General features: G+C 38.4%; 1 protein-coding gene across 1 annotated transcript in view; it reads right to left on the minus strand.

Annotated features, from left to right (window-relative positions):
- Positions 1-15,836, minus strand: part of HHIP (hedgehog interacting protein) — a 112,151-nt gene that overhangs the window by 16,397 nt on the left and 79,918 nt on the right. Inside the window, exons 9-11 of the mRNA XM_075199217.1 lie at positions 13,837-13,960; positions 12,399-12,529; positions 8,535-8,616 (exon numbers count right to left, since the gene is read on the minus strand). Of these exons, the coding sequence (XP_075055318.1) occupies positions 8,535-8,616; positions 12,399-12,529; positions 13,837-13,960 (337 nt within the window). The remainder of the gene's footprint in view (positions 1-8,534; positions 8,617-12,398; positions 12,530-13,836; positions 13,961-15,836) is intronic.

Below are 15,836 nucleotides of genomic sequence, written 5' to 3' on the forward strand. Positions count from 1 at the left end.
GACGCAAGTCCTTCTGATCAGTGCAAAAAGCACTTTTGGCCAAAGATCCGTCTCAGTTTGCACTCAGACTGAGACGGATCTCCCCATTGAACCTCTCTGCGCTTAGAGAGGTGTAACGGGGAAGGTAGTGGGCGAGCCTAGCAATGTAGAGATGTGTTCACGCTCTTTACATGCTATTTTGAGTTGAACGCAACCCCAGATAGCTCTCTAGGAAACATATCTTTTGTGGATGCTTTCTGCTGGTGCCAGAGACCTTGGTGTATTAAAAAACAAAGTAAAAAAAAATTCATTTTTAAAACAAATATGTGCACCCCTTGTGCTGTTTTGGGGGGAGGGATAATTTATTTTTTAAATTTAATTATTTGCTTTACACTGTGCATGATACAGTTGCATACTGGCCCATAAGGCAGATAAAGAGGCGTGTTTGTGCAATTTGCACGGTTCTAAAGATCTGTGCTACTTTAAATACTGTGTAAATTATGGGATGCAATTTTTTCACTTACTATTTCAGTATAAATTGTGTCCGACTCTAAATGAGGCCCCTAGTGTCTTTCTCTGTAGCACTTCCTCTTCCTGAACCCTTTTGCTGCCTAGGACTCTGTACTAAAATTGCACTTCATTAGGACAAAGCATTTTCTTGCATTTTTCTTCTCGATGTGTCGTGTTAGGCAATATTTTTTACTCTACCCAAACAAATCCGATGTTGCTATTATTTTTTCAAGACGGCTTTATTTTGGTACCATTTGGTAATTTATGGCTATTATACAGGCAAAGGATGAAAGGAAATTGAGAAAATATACCCTTTGTTTTTTGCAACTCATATAGTTTTACCAGGATACAAAATATTTGCAATTTATTGGAGGTTTGGCATATCTTTTATGCCATAATAAAATTTACAAGCAAAATCTGTTTGTGTGTTTGTGATCACCTCCAAAAATTTTTTTATTTGTTTCTTTATTTATTATTTTTCTTTGTATTATATAAATAATGAATTAATTATTCACTCGTATTGATGTATTTGTTTTACTTTTTTACAACTTCATTTTGTATTAACTTTTTACTTTTAAAGCACATCGTAAACTTGGATTACCTCTTTCAGGTAGAAAATTAGTCATTGGTATTTCCTATAGCCACGGGGGACAACATTATGACACATAGCTATTCATGAGATTGCTATCACCACATGTTTAAATAGTGATCAGGTGTCCAAGGGACACCTAATTGAAATTTATATGTGAGCCAGGTGTCTCTTGGCTCACTAGAGTTCTAGAATGGTCGATGGCACCTAGAACATGGGATAGGCTGTAATGGCGCTGAGCACAGTAGGGCTGGCAAATTTCGCGCCGGAGGGCAAGACTTGACTCAGCAGTCTATTTTACAGCAAAAAAATGCAAGCGGCCCAGTGACCCAGCCCAAGGTGGCCCATTATGGGACCAGCGCAGATGCCCCCCTGACCCCCAGCCCACTCTGCCCCTGGCACTGGGTTAAAGAGTTAAAAATTAAGAAAGGTATACAGAATGAAAAGGAGGGGTAAAAGCAGAAAGAAAGAGGTAGAGAAAGTGCCCGGAAGAGGATCTTCACAGCTTTCACTTTTTCACTCACAGTGGAAAAATATTCAAATTTGAAAAAAATAAGATTCAAGTATAAATTGCTTTAGACATTACTGAAGAGTGAATGCATAAATATAAAAGGCAGCTGGATTCTCATATTTAGAGTGTAGAACTCTGAGGTGAATGCTAATCGGACTTTAAACTACAGTAGAGGGTATATTGTTATAATGGAGTGATGCTATCAAAACTCACTGGGCCTCTGTTATGACACATAAATCAACTAAGACGCTGTCTAAAATCCTTTTTGGTGACATCATGGGCTTTACTTTGCGCTGGAGGGACAACATTTTTGCCAAATTTCATTAGTTAGCGGAACAACATGGCAGATTTTGCAGTGGATAAGACGCTACCATCAGCCATCTTTGCAGAGTAGGTGCATTGGTCTACAGGCGTGCAGCGTGGATATTATATTGAGATAGAAGGGATGGAAAGGATGCATTTTAAGAGACGTTCCTTGCTTTACCAAAGGGTGCACAACCCTTTTCACTCTGCAAAACCATTGATTTTTGCGCCAACTTATAGCAGGTGGAGATCAGAGGTCTTATACTATACATATAGGACCTCATTTAGAGTCTGACGCAAAGTCCGTTTTAAGCGCATCCAACAAAAAATCACTACCAAGCATGTGCAGAAAGCACCAAATCCGCCTGCATCTTGGACGCAATTAACACTTGCGACAGCTTGCGACTCACTATGAGAGAATGGGAGGAACACGGATTTGTGAAGGCGTGACCATGTAAATACATCCTAGTCGCAGTGAGGCACAGACGCAACACACGTCAAAACAGGGCTAAAGCTGTGCGGCAGGAATTAGGTAGCACAAGCGGTTAGGTAGCTGCAGGAACTGCTCTCAGCTCGATAGGGTATTAAGAGTGGGACGCAACTGGGGTTGCTTGCCACTCATAATACCCTACCAAGCTGCGGCACACTCCCACTCCTACACTTCTTAAACGGACTTTGCGTCTGACTCAAAATGAGGTCCATAATGGGGCCAAGTTTGCACTTTCCAGTTGTAGATCATTGTAGATGCACATTTCTATTAGCCCAGTGTTAAAAAAAACTTCAATCATGCAGCAGTGCTGCATAAAATAAAAAACAATGTCTCTTTACATGATTCATTTAAACCATAAATAAAGCTATATTGACCAGTGTTCTAGCAGATACAAAGAAGAACATGTAGTTTAATGAAAGCTGTTGTTCTAAAGTGGCAGCAGAATGGGGTATGATGACATTTACACTTTTGCCCAGTACGCAACTAGGTTCCCTGCAAACCTCGGTGCATTGCAAGTTTGTGGAGCTGTGTCTAAAAGGTAGGACCATCCATAACAGTGATAGGCAAGAGACGGGCCTATGGCCACATGCAGCTCTCCGAGCCTTCACCTGCGGCCCCCAGCTCCTTCATGCTTTATTGTCCGATATGTTTGTTATAGCTTGTAATACTTATTTAAAGTGCCCGCTGATCTGTTATTACAGATAGGTGCTTCTTTGTTTGATTAAATGTATTGTTTTAACCAATTACTGAGATTAAGGGTGATGTGTGGCCCTTTTGAAGGCTAGAGGGCTGCAGCATGCGGCCCCAGAAGTGTTACAGGTTGCCCATCACTGATCTAGAAGCAGTGGTGCAAAACAATGATCTGCAATGTGCTTCCAATGCACTTCCTAAATGAAGCTCACTGTGTATATATATATATATTACTTACAAATTCAATATTTACTAGTAGAATGTTATTGTATTTTTCAGAGCCAGGGCTTCCACAAATAACAGTTCTGCAGGACAGCCTTGATTTCTGCCACTGAAGACATTGTATTAACAAGCAACAAGTTTATGCTCAATGGTGTACTGTAATAAGTTGCAGTGTGAGCAGGGCCGCCGAGAGGGGGGGGGGGAGCTGGTACTCGCGTGCTAATTTTTAATTTGTAATTTTGTAAAAAAAAATTCTATTTGGTGTTTTATTTATTATTTTTTTTATTTATTTTTTTCTGCAGGGGGGGTGTCCGTCGTTGGTGGGGGGAGCTGGAACGAAAAAAAATAAATAAAAAAAAATCATACTCACGTGATCGGCGCCGCGTCCCTCCTTCCTCTCTTCTCTATTCACACTGACTGCCGGGCGTGACGTCATCAAGTCACGCCCGGCAGTCAGTGAGGAGCGCCAGACAAGACCAGAAGAAAGCAGAGAAAACAGAAAAAAGAAGAGAAGAGAAGAAAAGAAAAGATAGAAGCTAACAAAAGGTAAGTAAAGAAACGGAGAGGCAAGGGGAGGGAAACAGAAAGGGACAGTACTATAAAGAAGAGGGAGTAAAAATACAGGGGAGAGGCTGAGAGTAAAAAAAAAAAAGGGGAGAGAAGCACTAAGCAGTAATTAAAAAAAAAAGGGGAGAGAAGCACTAAATAAAAAAAGGGGAGAGAAGCACTAATTAAAAAAAAAAAAGGAGGGTAGAAGCACTAATTAAAAAAAAAGGGGAGAGAAGCACTAATTTAAAAAAAGGGGAGAGAAGCACTAATTAAAAAAGGGGAGAAAAGCACTAATTAAAAAAAGGGGAGAGAAGCACTAATTTAAAAAAAAGGGGAGAGAAGCACTAATTAAAAAAAGGGGAGAGAAGCACTATTTAAAAAAAAGGGGAGAGAAGCACTAATTAAAAAAAAAAAAGGCGAGACAAGCACTAATTAAAAAAAAAAAGGGGAGAGGCACAGAGTGAAAAGAAGGGGGGATAGCAGCATGGAGGGTGCAGTGTAAGCATAAGGGGGCGCAGTGTAGTTGTGATGAAGGGGCACAATATTGTGTGTGTGATGGCACAGGGGGCTTGTTGCAATGTAGTGAGTGTGAGGTAGGTGGTGGCTAATTAATGGCCGCTATTTTCTTTGTAGGGTGATGGTGGGGCAATTTAATAGTGGGGACTATTAATTTAAGATGGAATGGTTTGGGGGCTATTGAATATGGGGGTGAGTTTAGGGAGAATGAGGTCTATTTATTAAATGTGACTATAAGTTATTTAATGTCAGTGATGATTGCCGGAAATAGGTATTGCTGTTTGCAGGAAGGGAATAGGTTTATTTATTAAATGTGAATACTATTATTTTAATGTTGGGGCTGGAGGAAGGCCTAATTATTAATCGTGGGTGCTATTGATTTAACGCCGGGGCTGACTGTAATTTTCTAAATGTAGCCATTTTTTTTCCCAAATAGGTCCTTCAACATTCCAGGATCCGGACAAGCCACAACTAAAGAAAGCCACAGGTGGAGAAAGCCACAGATGGAGATAGTGAGAAGAACAGGTAGGAGAGAGCAGCACAGTGTGTGAAATGTTGTGATTCTAGTAGGGTCAATACCAATTTTTGGTGAGTGTTGTGTCCAATGTAAGGTGCAGGCCAAGACTGAACTCTCTGTGTACACACTGCATTGTTTCTATACTACACTGTGGTGCTAGATGTCCTGAAAGTCAGGAGTGCTTGGACATATGTGATGCTCTGGCGAATTGAGAGCCTAGTGTTTTTGATGTTAGCCACGCCCCAATGGTGCATTTGCCACGCCCCCAAATGCAAGACCACAACCCCTAAAAAATTTCCGGTGCAAATTTTTTTTGCATGCTCGACTATAAGGGGGGCCCCATGAATTTGTTGTACCGGGGCCTGAATTCCTCTTGGCAGCCCTGAGTGTGAGACAATGCTAAGCAAAGAGCAAAGTGATAAAGGAGAGGGGACAGAGCAATGCCTTGGTCCAGGTATAATAACTAGGACAGTGCAAAAATAGGTATAAAAGCCTCTCATATGTGGAAGGGTTTATAGTGAAAATAAATACAACCCACTAGCTAGTGCGGGAATAAGTATCTAATACTACAAGACCCTTAAGTAGTAGTATTCATTTTTCTAGACTGAAGATTCTGGATACAACTAGACTAATTAATAGCAAAATGTTCACTTGATAATTTTTATGCATTTGTTACACTAAAGCGGAGTTGGCTTTTCACAATTCCACAGCAGTTGTACTGATGTCTAGTTTTTAGTATAAATATTATACTGTATATGAGTAACAAATGTTCGAACTTTCAATGTAACTAATAAAGACATTAAGCAATGTATTGTTTCACGTGGCATTACCAATATGTATAAAATGTTTTGCAATATATATTAGAAGGTGAGTGAAAAAACACTGTACCATTATTTTCTAAATTGTATATGACAATTACATTACTATGTCAAAACAAATATAATTTGCAATTTGTTCTTCAACACTGCAAGGTCAATGGGTTTAACATTCTTGCAATCTGCCTCATCCATATCCTCTCATACACTCGATACAAAACATCCTTCTCACCCACACACAGAATAACCCAAGCAAGAACGTTGCAATGGGAGGTCTGGCCTTTCAGGTATGACATTCTGGGACCACCCTACTCGTTGACAAAATGCTAGAAAAAAGTCAAGGTCAATTTAGATTTATTTTGTAATCAGTTCCCAATGGCTGACAGAATGTGCTTAAAGCATTAGAAGCATTCGGAGAGAAGCGTTAATAGGCAAAAGTAACTAACAACCTTACCAAGCTTGCGTTTATATTCATTTTACAGTAAAAGGTCAGAGTTATATGTCATGGGGACTTAATCAATATGCAGTGTGTGGGCTATATGCTTTCCTTCGCCGTCTTCTTTTCAATTATTTCACAGGTTAACATAACTGTGTGCCTGACCTTGGTTTCCAAATTAATTTTAATCCATTTCTTTCTGTTAACAGTCTCCTAGAAGAATGCTATGCTGTCCATTTATTTCCAAACATTTACTCTTGCTGTAAACACAGCCATTTTGAGACCTGCTTGTCTGTTGCCCATTATAATCAGAGAGAGTACAGCTTTGTTTATATGCACAGACAAAAGGTGTTCAAATGTTCTCTTTATTTTGCAATAAAAAAATATATTATTTCAAAATATATTTCCTGGAGACAGAATTTGTTTTTAAATTCTCTATGTAGCTTATGAGTAATTAACAAGACATGGAAAAGGGCAGTTAGTTTGTAGTAAAACCGGTATTTACATTCTAATACTAAGGGGTGAAATTATCAAGCTGCGGGTTGGAAAAAGTGGAGATGTTGCCTATAGCAACCAATCAGATTCTCGCTGTCATTTTGTAGAACATACTAAATAAATGATAACTAGAACCTGATTGGTTACTATAGGCAACATCTCCACTTTTTCAAACCCGAAGCTTAATAAATTTACTCCTAAAGAGTAAGACTTTTGCTCACTTTTTGTGACATCTTTGAGAAGCGTGGACTGTTCTTTCGGTTTAATACCTGGGGGAGTTTAGGCATTTGTTGAATGGTGATGGTATGTTCAAAATATGATGCAGGTTTGCATATTAAATCATTTCTGGGATCAGGGCTGTGGTGTTGCAAAATCCGGCTAGATGTATGGTTCTTTAGTTGTTTTTAACATATTCACAAGTCCTAGATATTTTGTAATATCATTTATGCTTTAGAGGTTCGACCAGAATGTGTTCCAATTGACTATTTTGTTCTGGTAATGCTGTTGTGGTTGCATAGATTATTCCTATCTTATTTATTTGATCCAACCTAAACTTAAAGCTGTGAAGGTTGAGTGGAATCAATCTTTTTGCCTTGGCAGAATGGGTACCTACACCTGGCAAATATGAAGCTGTCCGTCATAAAAAAATGGGGGCATGCCTCATAATCACGAACATATGCTGACAAGCTTGCAATGTACAGTCGTCTTAATGAGAGTAGTTGGAGATAAAGATTGTGTAAAATTGTATTGTAAGGAATGGGGATTCGTGTACTGGGATGCAGTTATTTTTGCATCCTCACTAAACATGTCACTGCCTGGTAATATTTTTGGTTAACCTTATGAGTTGGTGTTTCCTTTAAGAAATTAAGTAAGATCATCTTTCTTCTCTGGCTTATGACACTGGTGATAAAAACCACCTTATTAAGTGAATCTTTAAGAATCTGTCCTTATTAGGATAGGTGTGGCAGGTACTTATATAATGAAAGTACACAGAGGGCCTGATTTTGAGTTAGGAGCAAAAGCAAAGAAAAGGAGCAACTTTGCACCTGGGCAAAACCATGCTGCATAAGAGGGGGAGGTACATTTAAAATATGGGGACAGATTTATAGTTGGGGTAGAGCATGTCATAGATCAACTTTAATTTAAGTGTAAAATAAAGCTATCAAGTATTTGTGAGCTACATGAAAAAACAGTCAGTATTTTCCTTGTGTGCAAAAAAAATATTTTGTACCCCTTACATTGTTACATGGTTTGTCCAGGTGCAAGTTTGCTCCTTTCCTTTGCTCAAAACTCAAAACCAGGCCCTGACTGTGCATTCACACATGAAAGTTATTGCACTATACACTCATATGATGAACTATTTTTATTCATTCTTACAGATTTGCTATTATGGCCACTGTTATATATGGAATAATGCACTCCCTACGGAAAAATATACGCATATTAGAAGTCACCAAGAAGCTCTAAGAGCAAAGGCTTTACGCTTTTACTGAGGTCACATAAATCCGACGGGACTTCTAATATTTGTAATAATTTACAGTAAGGTGCGTTATTCCTTAAAATATACAAGTTTTCAATATGAACATTAGAACTCACCAAAAATAAACAATGACATCAGAAGCCACTGTTAATACATATTTAATTTTCCAGCAGCTTACACATACATTAACATCACTTGTGTGTTATAGGTGGGATAATGCACTGTGAAAAAGGAACATAGTTTTTTTCCAACAGAATATATATACATTTGCATATGATTAGTTTACCTAATATCATCAGTGTCAAAAGGCTTAGTAAAATGTTTTAAAGTGCCTTTTTCTTTTTCATACCTGGCTTGTTTTATACACTCTGTCAACATACCTAAACCTAAAGACATTTGCACATATTTTGAAAAGGAAAAAAAAAACTTTACCTTTTAGGGTCAATAATCTTGTAGAGTTTTCCACTGTGCGTCTGAGTCATACTTTTACTGCTTGACAGTATATAGACTTCACCTGTTAGAAATGCCAATATAGCACATTATTTTATGAGATGCCAGAGGCATTTGTCAGACCTCATAGTAATAGGCTCACTAGCACTCAGTGCTGTTTAACTAATGCAATGGAGAAGGGTTTCTCAATTCTCTTCATGAGATGTTGGGAATCATTTACATCAGCTAATCCTATTGCAAAAATGTGCTTGTCCTATTCTACAATTGCACTTGTGTGCATACATATGTGCACACCTAAAACATATATGGATCTGACATGAAATCCCATAACCTAGCTAAGTCCTTTATCTTTTCAGATCATACGCTCATGATCCAAGTCACATCTAAGTTTGTTCCTATAGCCCTATAGTAAGACAAGTGGCCATGTAATGTTGCTTAATTACTTGTTGGACCTTTGCATTGTGAATAAGTAACTATGGAAACTAAATGAACAAAGTTGTTGTGCCTTATGTTTTAGGCTTGACATTTTAGTTTTCCAAGTACATTGGTTTACCATGCGCAAGTCTGCACATCAAGGGCCTGATTCATGTTCGGACACAATTTGCGTTTAAATAAGAGCATGGAACTTTAGCGCAGTTCCAACCATATTCAAATCCAAACAGATCTCAAGATAGTTCTGCCTAGAAGTTACTTGCAGTACAAGCATAAGCATCAGAACGCATTTTAAAAAATTATAAAATAAATTAACAACTGTTAACAGTATAATCATTAATAAAATACATACACATGTTCTGTGCTAGCTGGTGACATGCATACGTGTTCTTTTTAATACAAAGACTATGCCGTGTCAGTCATCACAATTAGTCAGCACTTACACCCGCCCAGTAGCCGGTGCACGTGATACGCCTGAAAGCAGTGTACTTAGAGAAACACAGGACTTGGATCTGCCATATCTGGGTAGGAATGTTGTCAGCATGACCTTACTGTACGTGGCCTAGGTTCATCCGCCCCTTCCCTCCCACATTGCACCTCTCACATCGAAGGTTGTCGTAACTGAAATTGCATTCAGACATGGATTCCATGCACTTGTGTTTATTGGTGCAAGGTTGATTTCTGAGCATGCCCACACCTAGTTTATGCAAGTTATGGCATGCAAAGGGACTTGTGTTAGAACATGAATTAGGCCCCAAGTGAGTTGGTTGTAGCTTGGAGCATGCACTACTATCAATAGAAAATCTAAGTTTACATAGAGAGTTCTAAAGTTCTGTGTTCTCATCCAGTGCTCTCCAAGTTTGCCTATTTAACTCCCTTTTTACTTATTTAACTAATAGTTCTGCAAGCCGCCACTTTTTATAGCAGTTTTGCTCTACATATTCATGACTGAAGAATGCCCAACACTCCCAATGTCTAGATGCAAAAACAACCATCACCTTGCACAAAAGCAGAAGCAATGGGATCCCAAAAGTGACAAATCGCCCTCTGCAGTTATCTGTGCTCATCTGTCATAAATGAATCCTATTATTTAAAGTCACTAGCGGATGGTGAACAGGTATATTAACTTAACCATCAGAAAAATAAATCCATTTTATTATATGAGAAAACTTTTGAAGTGTTTTAAATATTCCACCATCTCTGTTTACTTTTAATTCATTCAATTACCACATGCTATGCGTATTGTACCTGTTGCCTGTGCTTAGGTAAATATTAAGATATTGCCATTGGCATTCTGCAATTGTCATCCTACACCTGACACTTATGCATCACCAAAGTTCTGAGATGTCACACTTTAATAGGATCACAAGCAGTAACATATTAAAGTAGGATGTTGGATGAATGCAGGAATTAACTATAAGCAGTCAACAAAAATGGGATAAGTTTTGCAAAGCCTAAACAAAATATGATTGTTATTGTATTCTCTCTGATTACATAATTATTATATATAGGGGTATATTTAATTGCTGGCGGTTTCCGCCACGGAAAAAGTATTACCGTTATTACGGTAATACTAAGCCGGATTTCAGCTCGCAGCTCCCTGAGCCGCGAGCTGAAATCCAGCGAGAAAAGTACAGTAATAACGGTATTTACGTGCACTATTACCGTAATGACGGTAATAGTGCGCGCGCTGCGTTACCTTAGGCAGTAACGCCAACAATTGAATATGCCCCATAGTGTATGTATTTTGACTTTTGGTAAAAATTTTAGATTTCATTGATTTTTAACCTTTAGTAATCTTTATAATTTTCTGCTGCCTTTGACTGAAATAAATTTAAACTAAACAGTTTTCCTGAAGTACTAAGGGTTAACTTTTTGCAGTATATCCATGGTTGTACAGCCCAGCTGGCTATCTGTCAAGATCAGCTGCAGTAAAGGAGTCAGGACTAGTGAAGGGAGTAAGGCTATTAATGTCCAAAAAGTGTATTCTAAAGGTATTCTGGATTTTCCTGCAAATAACTGTATTTACAAAGACTTTGCATGTGCTTTAGTGCAAACAGAAGACTAGAGAAGATTTTACACTATGCTTAGAGAAAAGAGGAAAAGTGCAAATGAAACTGAATCACAAGTATTAAATATTTAAATTAGCATTGTTATGAATACTGCATTCTGTACATATCTGCACAACTATTTGCGCTCTCAGAATAGATTTAAAATAACTTACTTGTATTTAAAATATTCATATATGGATTTTAATTTACAATGGCATGTAAATAAGATCTTTATCCGGATTTGTGACTTATACCACTTTCAGATTGCCACCCCGGCAATATCCCAGGTATATGAAGCCGGGATATTGCTGGGGAGCAGATCCTCCGACCCTGACAAATACTCAGGTAGACTGTGTTCACACTGAACACTAGTCAGCCTGTCTCTCCCTGGCAACATCACAAGAGGAGCTCTCATTAGCTCCTCTGGTGATGTTTTTTTTTTAACTATTCAAAAGTATTATGTGAGACCCGGGCTGATAAACCCGGGTCTCACTGTTCACACTGGTGTCTGCCCAGGTCAGACCCGGGAATAACCCTGCAAAACACCCTGGTCTAATTCCCGGGTTATCTGACCTGGGTAGATGGAGAGGGACCCATTCACACTGAGCCTGAACCCGGGTCATCGGGGCTCGTTCCAGCAAAAACCTGGGTCTTTTAGTCAGTGTGAATGGGGTATAAGTCAACTTGTACACATATCGGGGTGAGTTCTACGCCAGATTGTATAACGTAATTTGCATGAAATCACTCTGTGTGTACCCAGAAAGTGGGTCCATGCAGACTTGTGTGATTCTGACACTTACACCAGCCTGCACCTGGAGAGCCAAGATGGGGCACTCTAACTTAGGCCAAGTACAGTAAGGGCGTGTTGCGTGATTGCGAATGGATGTAGACTGGGAAAAATACATATATACGCCTGATAAAGCTATATTATTTGCAGATGGTCAGGAGCAGTTGTGATGCATAGTGGATGATTATGGTGATGGTCTCTGGCACTAATCAACCACTTTTTATTAGCTGTTTGCGATTACGCCATTGATTGGTGCTTTCTCAGGGATATACTATGTTTTGTGTGTGATTTAGCAAAACTTTTTGGGGATTTGTTTCTGCTGTATTATTAGATTTTACTTATAAGTAATAGACCTGAAAGTTGTTCTGAGATTTTGCCATGTTGTGTATATATGTATAACAACAGCACTGGTAAGTGGTATGCTTTCTTCTCCTTATGTCATTTAAGAAGCATGCCTGCTTTGTGTATATTTAATAAGCAGCAACATAAAATAAAACATATTGTGAAACATTACAAATAAATCTAAGAAAATGTCTGTTTGCAGTATGGTTCATGGATTTATTCAGTGCATTGTACCTAGTTCATCTTCTCCAAATCCCAGTATGTGACCTGTGAAGGGTCCTCTGCAGGAAGCTCCACTGCCGAGACAGAATGGTTTCTCCTGCCACTGTTTAGTGATGGCGTTTTGATGGAGTGTGATAAAGTTTCTGAAACGACAGAACCATCACTTGTTCCTGCTTACAAACAACCGTGAAAAGTTAATAATTTAACATTAATTCATTTTTTATCTTCAGACAACTTTAAATTATTGCCTAGTTATTCTTAGGTTGAGAATGAGCATGCGTTAAGCAAATGCTTATCACAGTAATTTACTTTATGTGATGCAAATGTTTAAACCCATAAAACAAACAATTTTACATAACTAAGTTATTTGTTACTGATTGACAGATAAAACGTTAGTACTGTCTTAAATGCTACTACACATATTTGAACAATATACTAATGTAGTGAGTACAGACATACAGTTAACACTCTGTTAACTAACGAATGTATTTTATACATATAGCTAATCTAAAATATTAATATCCTCCTGTTAAAGGGCTTAAATGGTATAATTATATAAAATAGAGTCATTAGCCATTTTCTGAGGCATAAATTCTAGGACAATAAGTACTTTAATAAAATTGAATTAATTTAATTTAATGACCATAATGTAACATCTACTCCTAGAGCATCTTTATAAATGAGATAACAGAGAAATAGATCTATGCATCTTCTTCCTATCTGGTGTATGCATCCAATCACTGTTCCAGAAAACATCATAGGGGTATATTTACTCAGCTGCGGGTTTGAATGTTGCCTATAGCAACCAATCAGATTCTAGCTGTCATTTTGTAGAATGTACTAACTAAATGATAACTAGAATCTGATTGGTTGCTATAGGCAACATCTCCACTTTTTAAAACCTGCAGTTTAGTAAATATAGCCCCATGGTGTACTGGGCGTAATACAACATCTCAGGTTCAAACTTCACACCCTGAACAAGCAATTGTGCTATCTGCATGTGATTTTTGTGCTACTTAACATTCCCTTTGCATACATCTTATAAACAGGTGGCTGGCACAGATATACCAACCAGCAACAAACATACAAATCTGTACTGACTGTTCTGTATTCTATTTTGTAGCACTTTCAGAATGAGTCATGTGACACAAGTGGGCCGGGTACAAATTGATAGACATCCAAGAATGGCATGGAATGTATTAAAGAAAAGTATGCTGCAATAATGCAAGTAATAATGCAATTTTTTGAACAATGTTCCCAAAGTAGGTAAGCCACCAGCCTTATATAGTAAACAGGGCAGTACAAACTGAAGGGAACTCTATATATATTGCATCCATCTCATTCCTGGTTGACTAGCTCCCACTTTATTTTTCACAAACTAACCTGTGCAAACGAAAATGCTACAGTATATAGATATTCCGAGTCTGAAAACAAAAAGATTATAACATACCCATAACGGTCGCCAAATACGTAGCTTCCATACAGGCGTTCTGATTGACAGCCTCTGTATATGAAACCACCAACTGTTTGCCCGCTGCTCATTGGCTTGAATTCTAAAAGTGGAAGCTCACTTTCTGAAAAAGAAAAGGAACTGTTGTAGCATTAGGCCAAAACAGTACATAGATAATTTGTTGTCCAAATAACTTTCTGGATAATGGAATAATGTAAACAACATATTTTGTTTAATATAGGTAAATATATAGAAAATACAATAAACTAGGGCTAGATAATCAACTGTCCTTCACGTATATGTTATGGTGAATCTGACTGTTTATGAAACTATAAAAAGCTTTTTAATGCAACTTAACTATCTATCAATGATTCAGCACAGTCATAGTCTAATGTTAATCTTCATATAGATTTTGTTATAAAACCTTATAAATGAATTTGTGATTTAAAGATTTCCTATCACTGCCTATCTCAGCGATAGAAAATCTTCAATTGGGCAATTTATCAGTAAAAGGTTGCTGGGGAAGCTGGGCGATATTCCACTGGATTCAGATCTTTGCAGACCCTGCTGCTGCGAGGAAGGAGGAAATAAGGAGAGGACTAAGGAGGGTGGAGCTAGTGAGGAGAGCCCACCGGCACAAACCTGGCAAGAAGAGGACATAAAGAGGGGGTGAGACAACAGTGGAGAGGAGGAGCAGTCGTGGGAGGCAGTGACATCCCAGAGAGAGAGACAACCCTGACATCCCAGAAAGAGAGACAACCCTGAACCTGCATTGAGTCCAGGATTTAAAAGGTTCTCCCAAGTCACCTCCTGGCTGCTACCCACATCCCCACAGGGTGCAGTAGAGAAGACTTGGGTGGACACACTGTGCAGTCAGAAGAGAGAGAGTAATTTGCACACAACACATCTGCAACACCCCTCTCAGGACCAGGGTGAGGGTTATATAAGTAGATTTGTTAATCCTTTTCCAGTTAAAAATGATTGTCATTGTAATAATGTTCGGAATAATTGTCTGCTTGCATTTGCAGCACCAAATCACATTTATTTTTTTTAAACTTTGCCCCAGGGATGACTTTTGTGCGTTGACACCATGTAGAATTTACTTTATTTTGCTGTGTTGCATTGTAGATTTAAGTGAACACTATTTAAGTAACATCAAAATGTATTTAACTATCTATTTACAGTACATAATATTATATTATGTATAAAATTGGAGTCCACATGTTTAATTTTTAAAGTTGAGTTTCCACCAAACATATATAGATTTACTAAGCTACATCAGTTTTTTCTTTCCATGTAATTTCCTATCTGCTCCAGCAATCAGCTTACAGCACAGCAGATACGAGTGATTGACGTTGTGGCTGAGAAACAAATCAATGTCCCATACCTCCCAAATTTCATTGTTGGGGAATCGGGACTATGTGGGCACACAGACTTAAAAGGGGCATGGTCACTTCCCACTAAGGCATATGTTTAATTTTGCAGAGTGCTTGTCGTTCCTAGCCCCCACCCCTTCACCTAAAAACATATCTTCAATACAGCACACATTTAAGGGGTTCTGTGCTGCACCCATTCACTGCTGTTTTGCTATGTAGAGCAGCAATGAACTGCACATACTGCTCGGCATACATCACATACCTCTCGACCTCCCAATACAAAGGAGTCAGTGGATGGGATGGTGGAACAGTGCCCTCAAATTAGGAATCTCCACCCTAGATTGGGACAGTTGGGAGGGATGGTGTCCATACAAAGGCCCAAGCATAGCTAAGCAAATAATTTGTGCTTATTTTATGACATTAGAATTTTAAGTATATCCTCTTCAAAATTTCTATTGTTACATATCAGGACATAATTATCAGTTATCTAATCCTCACCAAGTCCAAAAATGTGATAAATATGATCTCAGTTACTTTGTAATTATTTATTCAACTAAAATAAACCCAACACGAAGTAGCCATATGGGAAAAGGTCAGACACATGATCATGGGCGGGCTGGCCTG

This window comes from Mixophyes fleayi, chromosome 1 (assembly GCF_038048845.1).
Source record: "Mixophyes fleayi isolate aMixFle1 chromosome 1, aMixFle1.hap1, whole genome shotgun sequence".
NCBI lineage: Eukaryota > Metazoa > Chordata > Amphibia > Anura > Limnodynastidae > Mixophyes > Mixophyes fleayi.